We start from the raw sequence: 21,401 nt of genomic DNA on the forward strand, positions 1-21,401 counted from the left end.
ATATCATGATTTTGCACTTGATCCTCAAAGGTCCAATGCAAAAAAACACAACAAGGCTATCGATGGATACTTTTCCTTAATTATCCTTACATTTTTTCCCAAAACCCAATTTTACCCTTCTTCCCCAAGAACACAAGTACACAACCCATAAAAATCAGCACAACACAACCTATTCTCAAAAAATTTGTGTTGCCAGTGACCAAACTCACATTGCCGGAGTTGGGGTCAATTGCCAAAGTGAGAGAGACATGGTTTGCCGAGAAGCTAGAGGGTTGATTTACAAAACCAATTATAACCACAAATAAAACCATAACGATGTTTCTTGTATACCTGCACATGGCATAGAAAATAAGAAAGAGATGTACAATGAAGATAATGTAGGGAATTAACCCGAATTCCCAACCTGTGAGAAACCACAAAAAAATAGAGAAAACACACGCCAAAGAAAAATAATCACATGCGCAAGACAGTATTTACGTGGATCGGCAATTTGCCTACGTCCATGGAGTTGCAGGAATTTCACTATTATCAAGGAAAAGTACAAAGTACGGCTACAGTTTTTCTCTCAGTCAAGAAACACAACAACAACAAACCCTAATCACAAAATTGCGTTTTCTACATCTTGCGCACAAGATTCACAATGAGTTACAAAACGGGTCAAAAATTTTTCCCGAGGGCGTTGCCCCTGAACCCCCAGGAGGCTTATCCATGAGCACTCCAACTTGGGCCTATCGGCCCAAGCTTTCGCTCCATGGACTAAATCTCAGAAAATCTCCTATTAAAAACCACACAACATTATTTGGAGTGGATTGGGTTGTCAACCGGATCAAACACAACTAGGCTCCACAAAGCCCAACAGATAAATTCCTAAGAAGATTCGAGAAATACAAAGTGATAGAAGGAGAAAGGTGAAGAAGACAAGGAGGGGTAAATGGAAATTGCATTGGAAAGTAAGTGTTATGTGGTACAAATGGTATAAATAAGAAGACAAGAATCTCCACAAGTTTGTTATACGTGTAGGGAGCTTAATTTTTTATTTTGACTTATAATCTACTTCACTTAAAATTGAAGGAAAAAATAAAGGTAATCTTTTTTTTTTTTTTTAATTCTTAAATGCACTAGTGGCATCACTATATCAATTTTTTTACCATATAAAATTACCTTATCTATTTGGTTGTTACTTGTATCTCTACGTTATAATGCATTTTTCATTTTCTCAAACTATCTTATATATGTTTTGTCCTTTTTAGTCATTTAGACTTCAAATTGCAATTTGATAACTAATAGTCAAACACTTTACTTTTTCAAAAAACATTTTTTAACAGTTTTTACCAAACACTCAGTTTTTTTTTTTTTTTTAACCCAATTTCATACCGCACTTTTAAAAACCGCCAATTTTTCAAAAAACACTAAAAAAGTTAAACCAAATTCACCACAGTTTTATTAGTTTTCTATTTTCATTCCCACATTTTTTTTTTTTTTAAGTATTGAAAACAAAAATGGGAACCGAAAACGACCCAAATAAGTTTTTCATTAGTGGATCCCATAGAAAACAACCTTTTATTTTTATTTTTTTATGAACCAAACCATGGCCATAGTCACTTACCCACAAAGGAAAAGTAGGGGTTTTAAGTTGAAAATTATAATAATTAACCAATATACAAGAAGACCAAAATTACCTTTGGTGGTTCAACTTCTTAACTATACTTATTAAACGGTTCCTTAAGTCAGTGGGCTCTCCCGCCACCAACCACCGTTACTATCGAGGTAGTTTTGTGAGGATTCATTCTTGCTCAAGCAATTTTAATTTTCAAGTTTCTGGTGGAAATTAAACTAATAAGTAATAACTCTGATAGCGATTATGACAATGATAATGAATCCTTACTAACATTAATATGTAACCAAACAAAAAAAAAAAAAAACAACAACAACTATAATTAAGCGTAGGATGAACGTTTTTAATCTTAAAAATTACACCAATTCTTCCTCTTTTTCTTCGTATTTCAGTTTTCCATTTCTTTCTGCTTATAGAATTATTGGCGTAGAACTTGTCGGCAGTGTCTAGAATTAATGCAAGACAGCCAGAACGGCGTTAAATATCGATATGGATTACTCAAAAGATGAAAAGGACAAAGGTTTTTCTTTGATTTATGACAGTAGAATTTTTGTTTTGCACCATACAAACATATTTATTTTATCAAACACGCTCTAGTAATTACATCCAATCCACTTTTTTAATATGCATGATTATTGTTAATGTGTTTTTTTTTTTGAGAATCAATTATTGTTAAAGTTGATTTACTATTAATGTCATAAAACTAGTTCTAGATTTGCTATTAAAAAAATAAGCTAGCTGTAGATAATATTAAAAAATATTAACTATAACTTTCATCCCGTCAACAATGATGTTTCCTTTCTTGAAAGTTGAAACTTTAGCAATAAAATGAACTTAAGATCATCAATTAGTGCCCATTCAATAACTTAAAATATTAACTATTATAGCTAAGTCTTTAATGGTTGAATAAGAGATTTGAAGTTCAATTCTCGCTTTCACTAAAAATTAATTGATGTCTTAGTTTAATAATAAAGAGTTATCATTAAAAGCAAACACCATTGGTTGAAAATATCTTTAAAAAAAAAAAAAAAAAAAAAAAAAAAACCTCTTATAGTCCCTTTACAAAATCCAATGGAACATTATTTAGGGGGCATTTAGTTCACCATAATGTTACATTATACCATAATATTACATTAATGTAATCTTACTATAAAAATACAACATTACATTGTTTAGAAAGGTTATGAGATTAAAATGATATAATATATTTTGTAATTTTAGATTATGGTAAGTTAGAAAAAATAAAATAAACCAAAAATCTTAATGTCACATCACCGTAATATGCATCATATTAAAGACACGTCACAACGAAGCAAGTGCCCCCTTAATGTATTTTTTTTTATACGTCGAGGTATAAGTTTTAAAATTTATCCTCCTTAATTTATATTTATTTGTTGGATATAAGAAAGTGGTGTCTTAATTCCTATTTAAGAGATACCTTGAAAATCTTATGGAATGGCAGTGTGGATTGAACATGAGACCTTTAGTTTTATGTTACATCCTAGACCAATTTGTCTACCACTCAAGTACCATTAAGGGTCTCTTTAATTAAAACTTTAGTGAAATGGGGTTAGTATTTTTTTTTTTTTTTAATTACTTTTCAAATTCCTTTTGATACATCCAAAAATGGAATATAGCATTAACAATTTGGAACAGAGAGAATATGTAGTAATGTAAAAGGAGTAAGAAATATGTTAGCGAATACTCTTGTACACTCATTAAGGAAGCTTCAACATAAGTCCACATATATTAGAAAGAAATTCTAAAAACTAATAAACAAATGCTCTTTAAATTGAAAGTTGTGGCGAGCAAAAATGGATAGCTAAAAGGAGACCACGTGGATGCTGATGTGTTATTTTTGCACACACAATATATTTTTAGAGGTGGAAAGCAAGATCACCCTTTTTAGTACCCGACTCTAACATATCAAGTAATGAACAGATCAGTTTATAGTATGTGGATTTCAGACTGAAGAAAGAAAGAAAAACCCCGTATTGATTAAGTGTTTATCCTTGGGTTAGTTCGAGGAGGGGTTTTATAGTTGATCAGTTCACCCCACCTTCCACTCTTTCTCTCTCACCTGTTTCCTTTTTTCTGTTTTTCTCCCAACCTTCTAGATTTAGACGTTTCTTGGCTTTATATAGTTAGCCAGAATGCATCTAGACTCTACATTTGGAGGGTTAGGATTTCACTTCCTTGATACTTGTCTCATCAAGACCTCACTAGCAGGCCTATACATTGAAGCTTTTAGCTGTGTGGTAACTATTCATGGTCACTTACCCATTAATGCAGCCAGACAAGTGGTTGTAATGCATTTAATGCGGAGGGAATGACTACCTTGTCCTTCCTTTTTCTTCTCTTCCTTGTTCAGAATCTAGTTACCTTTGTCTCCCTAGGGATTGCACCATGTTTCCTTCATTCCGGATTTTCGGCCTTCTCGGGGTCAAGTAGGAACCCTTGGCATCGTCATCAGTAGCATCATCCCGAACTCCTTACTAGTTAAACAAGTTCTCTCCACATAGTTCCCCTCCTCAAACTTACCCTTGCTGCTTCCATTAACTACCTTTGATCCTCGTCCCCCTACAAAAGTGATTGACTCCCTCTAAAAAAAACCACCAATAAAATATATATAAAAACAAAAATAAATGAGGAAAAAGGAAAAAACACCATATTTATGATATGCTGAATACTTGAATGTTAACTGGCTAGTGAAGCCTACACCTAAAGCGCACGTTAGCCACACCTCACCTTAAAAAAAATAAAAAAAATAAAAATAAAAGTCTTCCTTCAACTCTCTCTCTCTCTCTTCAAAAGTCTTTTAACTCTCAACTACCCGCCATATCTCCAATTCTCAACCTTTACTTCTCTCTCTCTCTCTATCTCTCTGTGAAAAGGCTTCAATGTACGGTGGCCGGAACACTAGCTCGACGGGCTCAAGGAGCGTTCCCTACTCGCCTGCCTCCGTATACTCCGACACCTCCACCTCCCGTAGTTCCATCTCCAGTTCCAGGAGCTCCGTCGCCTCCGCTGCACGCTCCGTCGCCGGAGTCTTCGTCTCCTGCTTCACTCCTCCGGTGGATACTAGGAGCTCCACTAAGAGCTTCGCTGACTCTGACGAATTCAAACCTGGTAAACTAAACGCTGCCTTCCATTTTCTCTCAAATTTCTACTACATATATATACGGTCAAAAGAAACAGAGTCAAATTTAATTCACAGCTTTTACCGGTTTTGGATCTTCGTGATCCGAATCCGGAAGTTTGTCTTGGTTGCTGAGAATACTGTGAGAGCTGAGAAATATTAAAACTATTATTTGTTTTTGTTTTTTGTTTGTTGTTTTTAATTGACATTTTCCTGGAACAATGGATAATTTATCATGGTATCAGAGGATGTCTGTCTGGATTCAAATCCACTCTCCACCGTACCGCCCATTCAGCTTGAGCTTTTGAGATAATCAATAATTTATCGTTTAAAACCTGAGTTGACCAGGTTGCTCTATTCATTTATCATACATAGCCAAACTCGTTCAAATCATTTGTGATAAAAGCTCTCCATCTATTGAAAATAAGTAGTTGACTCTCAATTTATGAAAATTGTTAAATCAGACAGAGAGACAGAGAGACAGAGAGAGCGAGAGAGAGATGTTTAGTCCCAGAATTCTCAATTTTGAGAGGGTCGAGTCTTGGTGCGATGGCAAGTGCTGTCCACCAAAGCAAATGGCTATAGGTTCGCCCGTGGGGGTGGTAAGGTTGCCTGACAATCGCCTCTCCCAAATTCCACAAAAGTGGGAGTTTTGTGCATTGTGTGATCTTTATTTGTTTTTGTAAGAAAAAAATTATACGGTGAGAATCCACAAGGAACTAGTATTAGCTTTTTGTTTGCTCATTGTTTTATTGTTGGCACTTTTGATGAACAATATGGATTTGTGAGTGCTATGTTAAATCAATATTCATTTGCATTTGTGGGTTGTTTCAATGAACTATTTATCTGTTGCTTTCTTAGCTGCAGTGGATGCTTTAAGAGCTAGTAGTGAGAGAAAACGTGGTTCTAATCGAGGGGTCTATGCCAGTGCAAATAACTCAACACATGAGCGGGAGCCCGGGAGCGTAAAATTCAACATAGAGGAAATCGTCAAGGCCACGAGGAATTTCTCCCCCTCTTTTAAGATTGGACAAGGCGGGTTTGGGACGGTCTTCAGGGGAAGACTTGAAGATGGAACCTTTGTTGCAGTAAAACGTGCTAAGAAGGTTCGGTGAAAGTCGTTTAGGATAATTCCATTTTCTGGGTCTGACACAAACTTATGGGGCTTCACATTAAAGTCAACAAATGTGTGACATAGATCTTTAACAAGTACTTTCTTGCCTTTCTTTGCAGAGTGTATATGATAAGCATTTGGGAGTGGAATTCCAGAGTGAGATTCGAACACTGGCACAGGTGGAACATTTGAATCTGGTCAAGTTTTATGGATATTTGGAGCACGGAGATGAAAGGATTGTTGTTGTGGAGTATGTTCCCAATGGAACCCTCAGAGAACACTTGGATTGTGAGTTCTCTTCATGTGGCTTTACTTTCACTCACTTTGTATGTGCTTGAGTTCCTGTAATCTGATTGGAGAACTAATGCAGGTATTCATGGCAATATTCTGGACCTTGCTGCACGGCTAGATATTGCAATTGATGTGGCCCATGCCATCACGTATCTTCATATGTATACAGGTATACTTTTAGGGGTGACTTAATTCATTTGTCTTGTCAAAGTTAAAGTTGTTTGCCTGAGAGAGTGTAGAATCTATTTCAAGAGATCCAACAGGATTTTCTGTCAATTCCCTTGCAGATCACCCTATCATTCATAGAGACATAAAATCTTCCAACATTCTCCTCACGGAAAACTTTAGAGCCAAGGTAGCCGACTTTGGTTTTGCTAGACTGGGAGCTGACAGTGATTCAGGTGTTACCCATGTGTCTACCCAAGTTAAAGGAACTGCGGGCTACTTGGACCCTGAATACCTCAGAACCTATCAACTTACCGAGAAAAGCGATGTGTATTCATTTGGTGTGTTATTGGTTGAACTAGTCACAGGCAGACGTCCAATTGAACCAAAACGAGAACTCAAGGAGCGGATTACGGCAAAATGGGTATGATTTTTTTTCTATCTTTTCTTTTGGTCACTATCCGTTTTAATCTATAACTTTCTGTGAAAAGGGGGTAAAAGTAAGTTCTTGACTGTTATACATATGATTGTGTTCACACGTCCATCAAATGTCTCCCCACCTAGTCTTTGCAACAATTTTCCAACTCTACCATCCCTTCTTTTAACTGGATAGGTTGATTAAATTTCACAAAAGAAAGAAAATTCTTTTCTTTTCCCTAATGCGACTTGATGTCAAGTTCAGGCCATGAAGAAGTTCACTGATGGAGAAGCTATTACAACATTGGACCCAAGGCTGGAATGTGATGCTGCAAATAACTTAGCCATTGAAAAGATACTAGAACTAGCCTTACAATGTTTGGCTCCACGCAGACAGAATCGGCCTAGCATGAGGAGGTGTGCAGAGATCCTCTGGAGTATCCGTAAGGATTACAGAGAGGTATCAGCTTCAGATGTCCGTTCACTCTCATCCCATTCCATGAGGAGCACTTCAATAAGAGAACAATGAGGGAAGTAGCATAAAAGATCTTAAGGTGCGAGTAGTGAGGGTCAATGAATTCACATTTGAACCAGAGATGGATAAATGGATATAAGTAGAGATTGAAAACCCAACAGGGGGAACCGAGCAAGTTGAGTATTCGAATCAAGATGGTTCACAGTAGGATGAAGCCAATAACCTTGAAGAAGTGCATCCATAGACATTGCTGGGAAAAAGGTTTCAATTGTTGCTAGAAAATATTTAGGGAATTTGTTTATAATTTGTTCATGAGATTTGGCTTGTGTATAGGAAATTTAGTTTGAGATGGGGGAAGTGCTCTACTTCCTCCCAGCTTTGTGTGTATTTCTTTTTGATGAATTGTGTTTATTGTTTTGATTTTTCTCAAAGGAGTCTAAGAACATTGATAAGGGCTATATTTGTATTTAGGTAATATTACAAGGATTTTATTAACGTGTGACCTAATGGCACACAATAGTATACCATTTTTTTAAAAAGTTTTATCGAGAATTAAAAAGGTTTTGACTACTTTTTCAATTTCTGAAATTTTTTTTCTTAAAATAGATTTATTAATGTATGTTCTAAGGACATAAATTAACCAGACCAATATTACAATAGCTAGTTGTGTAATTCTTAGAAAAAAAAATAGTTGTGTAATTCTTCAAAAACTCATGTATGGGGTTGGGTTGGGTGCTACATTCCATATGATAGTGTTTTTTGAGGGTTGACCCGAAGAGAACAGCAGAGACAAGAAGACTACAAAAAAGAAAAAACAAGACGCGTTTTTTTCGGGTCCAGAACATATTTTTCTGTGTTCCACAAGTTGTACTTTGATTTGAACGAAGGGAAATATCAAAGATCGGCTATTAATATTAGTACTTTGCATTACATAATTATTATTTTTTATTCCATCAGCAATTTTGCTAGGCTAGAATGTTCTCTTCTTTAGAAATCGGAACCTTTTTGCGACATTTTGTACCGACATGCATAGTCAAAAGTGAACAACTGCGTGTGTTTGGGTGCAGTCACTTTAGGAAAGATGTAAGAGGAGAGAGAGAGAGAGAGAGAGAAAAAGTGTTTCTTGTCTGTAAGACTTAAAGAGAGAGGATGATAATTGTTAGATGTATTTTATGTGGAAAATTAAGATTCGAATTTCTTTTCCCTCAAGTGTTTTAATAATTGAATTATATATATATATATATAATATTTGTTATATAATAGGGATATAATAATAAATTTTTATAAATTACTATTTTTTTCATTCCATTTTTCTTTCCTACACAAAATATATATATATATATATACACACTAATTTTCTATCATTCTATTTTTCTAACTTTCTTACCAAAAGGGTATTTACTCTATGGAAAATGTCAGAGTTACAAATTTTTTAACAAAAACTGATATTAGTGAATGGTTCAAATGAAAATCCATGATAATTTGTCACAATAACAATTTGTAAAAAAATTATAAAATAGTTTGTGACCCTTTTTTTTTCCAAATAATAATAAAGTATTCTAAAAAAAAGTTGTAGTAATAAAGTAATTTTTTTTCCAAAACTTTGTGATAAGCCACTATTTTAAGCGATCTCATAATCTAATTTTCAGTTTTTTTTTTAATACAATTTATAGTCGGTCATCACTATTTGCTATGCATGCAGTCACTTGGGATGAGCTGATAACCTGATACCCCCATGGAAGATGAAGCGATCGTTAAGTTATAAGAAGAAAGAGTATATTTGTCTCCTGTTAGAGCATTAGCATCCGATATCTAAAAAATATCTTATTTTACCATCTCAAAAGCTACTTCATCTATTATATCATACCATATTATAATACATCCAACATTCCAACTTTTTCTCATAAAAAAAATCTTAACTTTTATTTTACCATATAACACAATAAAATAATATAACCCAATACCCAAATAAAACCCAATAAAATTTTTTTTTTTTTTTAAATACCATCTTACTATAGTACCATTTTATTTATAAGATGGTACTGTAGTACAATTGTGAATCTTTCACAATTAGATAGATAATGCACACTTTTATAGTTTTGACGCTATGAATTTACAATTTGGAGGGTTTCACAACCCCCAATACCAATGCATTTAAGGTGCACAACTTCTTTGTTTGTTTTATATTTAACTCAATGTCTTCAAAATTTTAGGGTGAGTTCAAGCAAGCGATAATAATATTCTTTATGGTGTTCCATGTCTATGTGATTTAAACCCCACCTTTAGTTTAAACTCACTTTAAAGAGAGAAAGTTAAACCAATTTTCATATGGAAATTCTATAACAAAGTCAACATAAATTTATTGTTATTTTTTAAGCTTAAAATTATATTTCTTCTTCCCAATTTTTTGCAGGTCTCATACCAAAAATGACGAGCAAGAAAAAAAGAATGTAGTTCCTTGATATAGACCCCCACTTCAATATAAGTCAAAATCAAGGTGAGTAAGGAATCATAGGGGTGAAGTGTGGTGGTCATGAACAAAAAAAGGAAGTCTCTCATTTAGTGGAGTTTGCAAAGGCTTATTATTAAGCAATAAGGCTGGCCATTAACGAAGATGTGGATGTATGTGAGTGACTGGTTATTGTCGAAAGTCATTCTCTGTCTCTCATTAAATAAAAAGGACTTTGCCAAAAAAAAAGGAAAGGGAAAGGGAGTGTTGTGTAGACCTTAAGAGAGAGAAGAGGGGGGGTGGGGAATACGATCAGATTGAAGAAAAAAAGAAAAAAGAAAATTCATAATTAAATTTTAGTTTAAAACTATTTTTCTAAACTAAAACTCATAAGAAACAAGCCCACAATACAAGATTAATCAAATCAATGCTGCTTCTGTTATTAAGCCTTTAAAAAAATACAAGAAAATATATGTTGTCAAACACTTGAGATTACAATGACCAATACTTCATCTTTGTATGTGTCCTATTCTCTCCCTGAAATAATAACATTCCTGCCCTGGCTTGGTTCTTTAATCCTACCTATGCAAATACAGATCAATATCTAAGAACAAAACCTATTTCCCAAAATAAGAAAGTGGGTACAAACCTTATGAAGAAGATTTTACAATAAACAGCTGTAGTTGTTGATGCAGTTTTAAGTGTCTTATTAGACCTAACTTTTACAGTAACTAATTTTGCTAGGAATTCAATTCCTCCTCACTTCCTCGTCCCTAGAATTTTGCCGGGTCAACTCATAATTTCCATTGGGGAGACTTTGATTCTCACTATTTACAATATTTGCTTTTGAGCAAAGAAAAAAGAAGGAAGACGTATATATGCTCACGTGCCACAAACTGCAAAACATTTTATGCACCACATGTGAGAGAGTGAGAGAGAGAGAGAGAGAGATTCTATTAACATTGTTATACCTGTGCCAAATCCAGTAGCTTTGACTGGTTTCCAGTTTCCAGCTTATTGCTGCAAAGGCTAATGTAGTGAATCCTGCTAGCACAAACATCCAGTGGAACCGTCTAAAAAGTGTCTTGATAAGATTTTGGACCCATTCCTTAAGGGTTTGCCATCTGCAGCAATCAACATCCTCATCTTAGAAGAGAAAGTGGAATGGATTATCCATCACAGATACTTGTGTGTTTCATCAGTTCAAGCACACAAGTGACTCTGTAGCGTGTGTACCATATAATAATATAAATAAATATCTAACGTGTGTACCATTATATAATTAAAACTTCATGATTGGTCAGGAAAAGAACCCACCTTTCAAGTATACTAAAATGAAACCCAATTGAAAAGGAGAATGACCTATACTTAGTCATGAGCTCTATCAACCATCCAATAAGAAGACCCAAAGCTCCAATTGCTATCACAATAATAATATTGGAAGACCTGCAGTTGGCATAGTTAAATTCCAACAATAATTTTCTTAACTCTTATATTATATGTATTAGAACAATCAGTTACCTGGTTGCCTTTGTTACAGCCATGAGAGCAGTAAGGATAGCTACAGCTGTGTGAATAGCCCTCTTAAAAACTTCATCAATGGTAGCTAGGTACACAAAAGTACTCACCACAGCCATGAAAGAGAGCCAAAAGTCCATAAACTGAAACATTTTTCATTTGACAAATCAATTCTATCTTCTCATGTTAAAGTTGTTGAGAGAGAGATTTAAAATAACATGATAGAAAATTTACAACATTTTACAAAATTTGGATCACTTTCGCTAAAAAACCAATTCTCTAAGCACCTTGAGTGAGAATGTATTCGGTTGTGGAACCAAGAATTTATAACTAGAACTACACACACATATGTATGTATGTATTTACCTATGTATTCATACAGGCATGTACATAATATATTGCATACTATTTGCTAAGGGTGTTCATTACTGTGGTCAAGCAACGACATAGTCAGTGTCTCCAAAATAAAAAAATACAACCACACCAGAAAGTTTAGAAAGCTGAGGTCAGCTGTGGCGGTTTACACAGTCAGTGCAGTCAGCCAATTTCCGTGATAGGAAAAAAAGAATTTTGTTTTTATAATTTTTTTAACAGATCAGCAGAGGTCAGACTACTTTTTAAGTGGTGGTGGAGGTTGATGGTGGCTGAGCATGTGGATTCCTAGGCTTGGGTTGTTAGCAATGAGACTTGCTGATCTGTTGCGGTCGATCTGAGCTTGGTCTGGGGAAAACATCAATCTGTGGCAAATGTGTGGTCATGTTAGGTGGAGAGTGATACAAAACACCTGCCAGGGGGAGAGCCTGAGGGGAAATATATATAAGGCAGTTGGTGGGATTTCTGTCGGCTTTTCAAACACCTTACTGATGACCACACCAACCGCTGTCAAAAGTATACAAAGATGGAGAAAGATGAAGCTTTTTTCATGATACCTCTGGTTTTTTCACTTCTAATTTGGGAAAAGCTAACATGACATCTATGTTATGAAATTTAGAAGAATGACAAATTAATGAGTATCTTGGGATAATAATGTTCTAAAACTACATGATTAGTATGTGTTTAGATGAGCTTATTTTCGTTGGCTCATTTTTGTTTAAAAAATAAGCAGTTTAAAAATACAGTTGTAACTAGAAATAGTGATGATTTTAAAAGTTGTTTTTAGCCAAATAAACAAAATAACCTAGAAAATAAGCTCATCCAAGTAGAGCCAAAATCAACAACTTTAAAGTTTTCTACAGAAATTTTTTCCTATTTTGGGTGTTTTTTGGGGGGGGGGGGGGGGAGAGGTACATATTCAATATCTTTTAAGTAACATTTTGGAGTATCACATGTATCCAAAGATCCTATCAAACATTTGATGGGGCCATGCCCCTGTCTACTTGTGGCTTTGCCATTGGATGTATTGACATTGTTCCGAATGGATTGCAGGCTTTTGGTGTCCATTGTTGTCTTTTTTGTTTTTTCAACTTTAAAGGCATATAGACCCCTAAATTTGAAATGGCTTGCACAGGTTTGTACAACCTAATAAATGAATAAATCTTTGTAAAACCTAAAGCTGTTAGAAACTAAAGTTCCTGGAAAAAGAGAAATAATGCAGGAATAATTCATACCTGTAAGACATTAAAGGTTAATAAACACCATGTGCCTACATCACAAGCATGATACAAGCCACTAAAAATTCCGCTAGCTGTGTACACCACCCACTCTGCTAATGCCTGTATAAAACAAGATATTGTCAATTTGGTAATAAGAGGTAAAAAAAATGTGTAGGCTGATTGAGATTGCTTGAACATTCCCTAATCGCTCAATCAGTTTGTACATATATGAGTTGTGAATAACTTCCCATGATATCACTGGACATATCATTGACCTCCTTGAGATTTCTACAATGTCACTAATCTCTACTTCATTTCAAAACTTTTTTAGTTTTCATTTTTCCCCCCTTTCATTTAAGAAGATAGCTCAGCGATGTGTAAGGAAATGCATCCATGACCTTACACTTCACCCTTGACCAAGAGTTTTCTATTGTCTGTCTTTATTAGAGTAAACATCTTCTACTAATTTATGCTCGAATTAAAGTTAAAAAGTCTTATAACAGCACTATACGTTGGGAAACTACAGAAGCATACGCAAGTCATGCAGCCATCATAACATTATGAAAGACCAGTGATATTGTTGCATAACCAAATGGGAAGATTCTGATATACAACAAAACCTATCACTACTCTTTGTTGTTAGAAGTTCTTAATTGTTTCAATCTAATCCAAATATAAGGTAAAAGCATTACCTTCTGTCGAAGGGCCCAAAAAGCAGGAAGTACAGCAGCCGCATTTGACGCAATAAGACAAAACGATTGCCATATATGCCCTACAGCAGTTTTTAGGCAAGAGAATCTAGTAAAAACCATTGAATATCAGGATACTAACTTCTGGCTTAAAATTCATATGCAAATAGATTTTTTTTTGTAAACCAAAAAGTAGACAAAAAAAGAATGTGACTAACAGGAAACTGGATCGGACAATTCAGGGGCCAATGTCTCAAAATTGAAGACCGAAATTTTTAGATCACAAACCTTTTAAGAAAAGAAAGTGGCCATCTAGAATACCAGAAAACCGGACCAAACGATTACAACTTTTTTGAAGACTAAAAAACTACACAGTAGTATCGAAAGTGACCGCAACTCGGAAAATTTTAAGGGTCAAAATTAGAAAATTTTAGCAACTTCCCATTGGAGGGACAGTCGGAATATATATATTGATTTTTCAGATTGGCCATCAGCCTTTACTCTTCTTTTTTTTATAGGGATTTATTTCCTTGCTTAACCAATTAAGGTGCTGGTTAACAACCGGCAGAAAGTTTAGCAAAATGGTTGTACAACATAAGGGGGTGCAAAATTTACCAATAACAGACAAGGAAATATTAACAACATAATTATCAAAGACCAATTACAAAAACATCATCTTAAGTTACTTTGTATCAGCATTTACCTTGATGTGATACAATTTCAATTCCACAGTCAAAGCCTCCATGCCTTCGATCACAGGCGCAGAAGCTGAGGAAAGGAAAAAAGTACCCAATTACAAAAGTGAGGAAACTTAAATAAGACAAGCAAAATTTGATTCTCCATAAGCGAGCACCAAAATCATAACAGTAATAATGCTTTTGGGAAAAGAGAGTAAGCAAAGAATGCCATGTATAATGTCCACCAAAAGAGGAATAATATAGATAAAGTAAAAAGAATATGGGGAAGGCTGAACATAAGACCTGTATGATGTTAATCCACTTGCATCAAAAGCAAGTCTGCAATCACCATGAGAGGAGCAGCTTTTGGGGCATCTTTCAAGCGAAATGGACATGATTATCTCATCTTTGGAAGCACTACTACTAGTGTTAAGATGTCTCAATCCAAAACCCCAAATTCCTTCTCTAGCGTATAAAATATAAAAATCAACCTTTTCTTTGCTTGAATTATTCAACATGAAAAACATGGAGCCATCACTACTTCTTGTACTATTTGCATAAAAATAGTCCCATATATCAATAGATGGCAATCCACCAAATCTAGCATACACTTCATAATTTATCTCTGTATCTGATGTTAGTTGGATGTGTATATTTCCACCAGCTGCACCACGAGGAATTTCCGACAGAAAGTAAGTCCAAATATCATCTGGTTTTTCACCATATGAGGAGTTACTTAGAAGGGGTTCAAGAGGGAAATTGGCTGACTTTGAGAATACTTTTTCACTGACTGGCAAATAATAAGATTCAAAGGGGCTTGAACCTCTCCTGAGTATCGTCTGCAGACAACCATTCTCAGCTTGTCAATAAGTTATTCCTGCGAATAAGTTTCTTCAAGCATCAAGAAAAGAGAAGACACTACAGGCATGAGTTGTTCATCAACTTAATATAAATGAAAGAAACTAATATGAAAGGTGATATTTCCAATGTGAAATCTGCATGCCAGAATCCTGATCCTATTCTGTTTATAATGATTTTCTATAAGATCATTATATTTTGGCATTATAAGCCATTTCACGCTTTATACGCAAACATTCTTAACAAAGCATTTTCTAATCATCTAAGAAAATGGGTCCAGATGGGAACTCATTGAAGAGATACACGTGCCCCTTCATATACGCAGTAGTGCATATTTACAAGTTGTATAAACAAATTCTCATCCTATTCTACCAGCTTTTCATATTAAAGACACAAATTTAATAGAGGAAGAATGACAGAAAACACATTCTCATTAACAATCTCACCTGAAGGACAAATCGTTCCCATGTACAATTTGATCCAGCCTTCCCTATGGGACATTCAAGCATTTGTGATTCCATGGAATAGCAAACTTTTGTATTTGAGTTTTGAGTCCCTCCAAGTTCTTTTGAAATATTAACAGGTAAAATGGCAATATACCAACGACCAACCTTTGGTGAGCGAATTGACAAAGGGGCTTTACTTATGTTACTGGAATAATCATGCAGTGCCGCTGAAGGAATTGCACCATGCCGAACAAAGCACATTAAATTAACTCCAATAAAATTCCCAGAATTATTTGTTGCTGTTACATTCAATCTAATATTCATTGCCATAATGGTTAACTCTTCAGCCACTCCCATTACCTCCAAGGAGTATACTTTTTGCTCACCATCACCAAGGCAAGAAGCTTCTAAACTATTTTTGCAGGAAACCACATTTTTACTTGTTTGGTTGTATGACTTGGCTACCGAAATATTTCCTGCAGATGGAACACATGAGAGTGTATCAACTGTTTGGTTGCAGTACTGGCCCCACATTGTTGGGGTTGTACATCCTTCCACAGTAATGTTGGCGCTAAAGGCATATGTCGGGCCTCGGACAATCTGCAATTATCAGAGCAGTAGCTATAGTTTAAATTTTCAAATGATTGCATTATTCATGACCATCCAGAAATTTGATATCAAGACTCTTCATTGAGGAAGTGAAACAAGGTAGACTGGAAAAAGCTAAAGGAAAAAAAGTCAGCAATATTTAAGGTGTACAACACTATGACACCATGGTAATTCTCTATTCATTGAAATTTAGAACAAACGTTAGAATGGTAAAGCTTGTAGAGCCAGCTGATTTTTTTTCAGATATAAACTTGTAGAAAGAATTCATGGGCTTCACAATTCACACAAAAATATTAGAACTTTTGGAACGATAGATTAAATGCCATTTGATCTTATTACAAACAAACAGATCATCAGCTTCAAACTTTCCAGTAACTATCATTACCGCAGCTTTCCTCCTAACAAAGTTTTCATTAATAAGAATGGCTTCCTCACAGAGATCACAAGCATTAACAACTTCCATTCTTGGATGGGATTTATATGTATTAGAAGAAAATATAAAAAGAACTGCTATTTAACTAAAGTATTTTCCTTCACGCGATATAATCAGATACAAAGCAGCATTACTAGCAGCCTTTGAGAAAAGAAGTTGACAAAAATTGTAAAACTGAAGGGGAAAAAACTATACCATCTTTGATTGTGTCCTTGTACGTCCAATGCCATTGAAAAGACCAAAATACCAAGCTCCTGGAGATATCTAAAGAACAACTTCATAAATATTATTGCTATCAACCAGAATTTATATAAATTATGAAATATTCCTTGCACCAAATGAATCACCCTTTACAAAGTATGTATATATAAGACAAAAAACCACCTGACAGTAATCATGGATTATCGTAAGTGGAAAACCATGACACCATGTCAGTCAGACTTATTAAAAAAGACAAATATAGTGTGAACATTTTATTTAAGCATCCAAGAAGAAATGTACAATAATAAGTAAATGAGATTGAGATTGACCTGCTCATTTGTCAACTTCATTGTGATATTTTTCTGCATAGGAAAACACTGCTCCACATTCTGAAAAGCTTGTATTCCTCCAAACGAATAATTAGAGATGGGAACTAACACTACAACAGAAGAAATTTTTTTTAAACTGCTGGCAAAGATACTCTGGTTAGACTGGTTACCAGAAGGAAAAATAAGTCGACCAGAATTCTTAATTGATTCAAAACCAAAAGCAAATAGGCAAAAAGAAAGAGTTTTAAAAGCAGCTAATTTGGGTGTTCCCTAACCCAAAGAAACTGTTACAAATGGTAAGTAATTTGAGAAAAACTATTTTCATAAAGCAGAAAGCAGAATACACAGTCATTAAGCCCTATTAGATGAAAAGAAAATTAATTTTGGTGGTCCCATGGTAACTGTCAGGTTGTTTTCATATGAAGTATTTGCATATGCATATTGGCTCAAAGCATAACCTCAAAGAATATAAAGCCTATAAACTGGAATGGAAAAACAAGATTCAAGTGGATGAACAGCGACAACAACAAATCCTTAGTCCCAAAATTTTGGGGTCGGCTAACCATTCAGAATGGAGTGACCAAATTTACGTTGGCCATCAACCTACCGCAACCCTCCTTTTCTCAGGCTTGGGATCAGCTGTGAACAAAATATATGACACTAAGCAAAGCCACAGCCCACAAGCAGAGTTGAATAAATTCAAGTGGATGAATAGATGTATTTAATTAAGATTCAGTTGAAGAAATTCAACCACTTTCATGTGAAGTACCTAGATCTTTTAGAGAAGTGTTTGAGACATCTGGCAGTGGGGGACTGCCATCTCTGAAGCAAATTATTGGCAGGGCGCTTTCAGGAGTCTTCCTTAAGCTAGCAGCATCCTGCAAACAAATTGGACAATAAGCAAATGAGGGAAGCAAATTACTCATAATGCATTAATTTGATAATTGATTCAACGCAATTCCCTACATTTTAAAGGAAAATTTTTGAAGCAGAACTCTGATCTCTATTTTAGGACAAAAGAAGAGTACAAAGGCACAAGATATGAACATGATGGAATTGGAAAAACTTAATAACAAGAAAACAAGCTTCAATTTCAGAATCAGCTATTAGACAAGTGTATGGGATACATTGTTTCTTATGGAAGAAGTTACATATACAACAGAAACATCAAAAGACAAGTAATTGATAAAAACTTATAATAAATAGATGCTGGAATAAAAAACAAATCCTATTAACTCTATAAACTTGATGAGCATACTTACAAGGTCTACATCCGAGCTCAATGAAATAGATAATGAAGAGAACCACAATGGCAAATCAACTGGAACAAGGCAAAACAGCAAGATCAATAAGCTACTGTACAAAATGTAGATTTTTCAAAAGAATACATCTTAGCATTTGCATCTTGAGTAAGTCAATATCTTGCCTTTGTAATTGAGAATTGACAGATTGAACACATAAATCTAACCATGATACAAACAAATATCTTTTTTAAATTCAATAACAGGAAGTAGGTAAATACTTCAACCCAATAGAAGTAAGTAGGTATTGACAAAAGAAACAAAGTGAAAACATCTGAAGCAAAACCCATTCCTTATTGCATTTGAAAAGAAAAAGGAAATATAAAACTTGATAATGATGAAACAATCAATAATGTCATGAAAACCCTCAAAATTAAAAATGACTCTAGTACCAATATCAGTGTGACACAGGCACACAGGACCAAATTAACTCTGATACTAAGACATATTGTCACGCAGCACCAAAACATGGTTACATACCGACCAAATGTTGATTCTAAAATTATTATCTCCGAACCCAGTATAAACATTAAATTTGTCTTATATATGACCTCATCTCAGATGAAGTTATGATACACAATTCTGCAATCAGTTCGTCAATTTTTGTTGCTAGAACAAAAACATTCTCAGTGACTGTTACGTATATTTCACCTCTGCTAGTAACATGTAAAACATAAAGAATATATTATACCAACAACATCAGCAAATAAGACCCAAAAAAAAAAATTTAATTAATTCAAATTTCATGAATTTTATTAGCAAAGATCAAATTTTGTCCATAACCCATTAAATATAGGTACCCCACAATTTTTGCAGCCAGTTAATTCTAAAAAAACAAGAATTGTAACATTGATACATATACACAAAACAACAACCATAATATTAAACAAATTCTACGTATTCCATTAATCCTTCACGAAATTCAAAATTTTGACGAAAACCCATTAATCTTTACACCCCATAATCCTTCAACAATCAATGAAAAACCAAACTTATGAGCCAAATTCTCAAAAGGGTAATTGAGAATTAGTTCAAACACCACTGAAAAATAGCCACAACAAAAAAACCAGGTTAATGAATCAAATACTCAAAAGGGTCATTGAGAAATGGCCCACACACCTCTAAGATAGCGCAAATCGAAGGGCCTGAGCGTTGTCTGAGGGTAGCTAAAGCTGGAGACAGTGAAAGTGTTGTAACCCGGTTGGTCATAAGTATAACAGAGACCAAAACAACAAGAAAAGAGCACGAAAATAGTGAGAATCAGATTGAAAGGAGAGCACAGAATCGAATGAAAAGCCATTTAGTATTATTGGTTTGGATGAATCTCGTAGCACACAGCATATATGTATACATACGTGAAGAAAAGCAATTGGCTTCGAAAGTTAAAGGGTTTAAGAATTAAGAGTGCAATAATTGTATGTTCCGTGTATGTGTTTGTGTGTGTGTGTGTGTGTGCGTGTGCGTGTGTGTGTGTGAGAGAGAGAGAGAGAGAGTGTGAGGGGTGTTTTAGGAAAATGAAAAGAGGTTTTGTAATAAAGCTTTCTTCATGTAAAATCAAGGAAACGTGGGAGTTGACCATATGGACCTCTGTTGATGAAGCTAGTTTTTTTTTTTTTTTTTTTTTTAATTTGAAATGATGTTGATGAAGCTAGTTAAGGTATTTATTTTATTGTTTTTTTTCATTTTCACTATGTTGGGTCTGAACATTAAAAATTGTTGTTTGAGGTTTGGTAGTAACAGAAAGTCAGAAACTCATAATATTTGTTTTGAGATTTCAGAAATTCATAATATTAAAAAATTATAAAAGGCTTTCTTGCGGAAAAAGCATAGACATCGAAATTGACTCATGTTTATCTTTTGACAAGGATTGCAACAGTGAAAAGTATAAGAGCGATTACTTTATATTGCAGCAATTTTTTTTTTTTTTTTTTTAAAAAAAAAAAAGCAATACCTTAGTTGTTCTTATTACCGACCTTCCTACACTACTTTACCAATTTTTTTATTATAAGCATACTACTTTAAACATATGAGTTTAATACGTTACTATATGCTTTTTGGTTAACAGTTTTATGATATACGATTGCCTGTAAAAAAAAAAAAAAATCGTTTTTGTTTTTTTTTTTTTTTTTTTTTTTGATTTCTAAGATGATTAAAAATTCTAACTTGACTACTATTCTTTCTAAAAAAAAAAACTTGCCTACTATTGGAATTCTTCCTCTAATGAAATGAATTTCTTTTAATTATAAATTTATTGCTTTTTATTACCAATTTATCAAGAGAATTAACATGAGAGCTCTTTTTTTTTTTTTTTTAATGAAACTTAAAATTAAAATAGAATTAGTATTATTTTTAAATAAGATAACTGTGGTCTCGTGAACTCATAATGATTTTATTTTTTAATGCCAAACTGTGAATTTCATTATAAAAAAATAAAAAATAAAAGTAAAAAAGCAGCATTACAAGTAGGGGTGGAGCTATACTTATCAATGGGGGGGAAGGATTTTTTTTTTTTTTTAAATCCTAATATATATATTTTACAATTTTTCAAAATATTAGATCATAAAATTAATAGTTGGCCCCTCCAAAAAATAAGAGCTAGCCCTAGCAAAAAAGGAATTGAACCACTATAATTGTTGGATTCCTTAAAAAAATAAAAAAAGTTGTTAATAACAACAAACTATCCATCTCTTTCTTTAAAAAAAAAAAAAAAACTATCCACCTTTTTTTTTTTTTTTTGATAACCGAAAATGGGGGCCTTTATGGTTGTATTATGCCACCCGGGTTTGTATAGACCATATGAGGGACAGGACCCACAAGGACCACCGAGGTACCTGCTAAGACTCGAACCTGTGTTCCCCTTAAATCTCTCACACAGCAGCCCACCAACAAGAGCTCGTTGGCAACGGGAATCGAACCTGGGCTGGTTAGGCGGAGCGAATGAACCTTACTAGCTGAGCGAAGCCCTTGTTGGCAAAAAAAAAAAAAAAAAAACTATCCACCTTGTAACCAAAATAAGAATTACATCTTTTTAGTTTTTTCCTCTCTTTTTTTTTTTGAGAAATAATTACAACATGCTGCTAACC

General features: G+C 34.3%; 2 protein-coding genes across 5 annotated transcripts; one reads left to right on the plus strand and one right to left on the minus strand.

Annotated features, from left to right (window-relative positions):
- The first annotated feature begins 4,427 nt into the window (after positions 1-4,427).
- LOC115987274 (calmodulin-binding receptor-like cytoplasmic kinase 2) lies at positions 4,428-7,748 on the plus strand. Of its 2 annotated transcripts, none has more exons than XM_031110786.1 (6): positions 4,428-4,744; positions 5,616-5,860; positions 5,988-6,156; positions 6,239-6,328; positions 6,447-6,748; positions 7,007-7,748. In XM_031110786.1, the coding sequence occupies exons 1-6, from the start codon at positions 4,516-4,518 to the stop codon at positions 7,268-7,270; spliced, it is 1,299 nt and encodes a 432-aa protein (XP_030966646.1). In that variant the 5' UTR covers positions 4,428-4,515; the 3' UTR covers positions 7,271-7,748. The 2 variants fall into 2 exon arrangements, with proteins under 2 accessions (XP_030966646.1, XP_030966647.1); XM_031110787.1 differs by having other exon boundaries at positions 5,622-5,860.
- Positions 7,749-10,087: 2,339 nt separating this feature from the next.
- On the minus strand, positions 10,088-19,801 carry LOC115986403. 3 transcript variants are annotated; one of them, XM_031109393.1, is made up of 14 exons: positions 19,438-19,715; positions 18,280-18,338; positions 17,787-17,895; positions 17,018-17,127; positions 16,683-16,751; positions 15,446-16,045; positions 14,445-14,980; positions 14,168-14,232; positions 13,468-13,547; positions 12,791-12,895; positions 11,187-11,326; positions 10,983-11,111; positions 10,637-10,789; positions 10,088-10,561 (listed from the first exon to the last, which is right to left on the minus strand). In XM_031109393.1, exons 1-14 carry the CDS (start codon positions 19,616-19,618, stop codon positions 10,414-10,416), a joined length of 2,484 nt encoding a protein of 827 aa, XP_030965253.1. In that variant the 5' UTR covers positions 19,619-19,715; the 3' UTR covers positions 10,088-10,413. The 3 variants fall into 3 exon arrangements, 2 of the variants coding, with proteins under 2 accessions (XP_030965253.1, XP_030965254.1); XM_031109394.1 differs by lacking the exons at positions 18,280-18,338; positions 19,438-19,715 and adding an exon at positions 17,581-17,656 and having other exon boundaries at positions 17,787-17,879; XR_004090715.1 differs by lacking the exon at positions 10,088-10,561 and having other exon boundaries at positions 10,697-10,789; positions 10,983-11,085; positions 19,438-19,801.
- Between the last annotated feature and the right edge of the window lie 1,600 nt (positions 19,802-21,401).

This window comes from Quercus lobata, chromosome 4, assembly GCF_001633185.2.
Source record: "Quercus lobata isolate SW786 chromosome 4, ValleyOak3.0 Primary Assembly, whole genome shotgun sequence".
Lineage (NCBI taxonomy): Eukaryota > Viridiplantae > Streptophyta > Magnoliopsida > Fagales > Fagaceae > Quercus > Quercus lobata.

Bases quoted from the DNA above. Each gene is read 5' to 3' on its own strand.
- LOC115987274 (XM_031110786.1), top strand. From the start codon at position 4,516: ATGTACGGTGGCCGGAACACTAGCTCGACGGGCTCAAGGAGCGTTCCC. The intron at 4,745-5,615 runs GTAAACTAAACG...TTGCTTTCTTAG, and splicing joins CTCTGACGAATTCAAACCTG to CTGCAGTGGATGCTTTAAGA. The intron at 6,329-6,446 runs GTATACTTTTAG...ATTCCCTTGCAG, and splicing joins GTATCTTCATATGTATACAG to ATCACCCTATCATTCATAGA.
- LOC115986403 (XM_031109393.1), bottom strand. From the start codon at position 19,618: ATGGCTTTTCATTCGATTCTGTGCTCTCCTTTCAATCTGATTCTCACT. The intron at 18,339-19,437 runs GTGTGTGGGCCA...GCCTTGTTCCAG, and splicing joins CGATTTGCGCTATCTTAGAG to TTGATTTGCCATTGTGGTTC. The intron at 11,112-11,186 runs GTAACTGATTGT...TGCCAACTGCAG, and splicing joins GCTGTAACAAAGGCAACCAG to GTCTTCCAATATTATTATTG.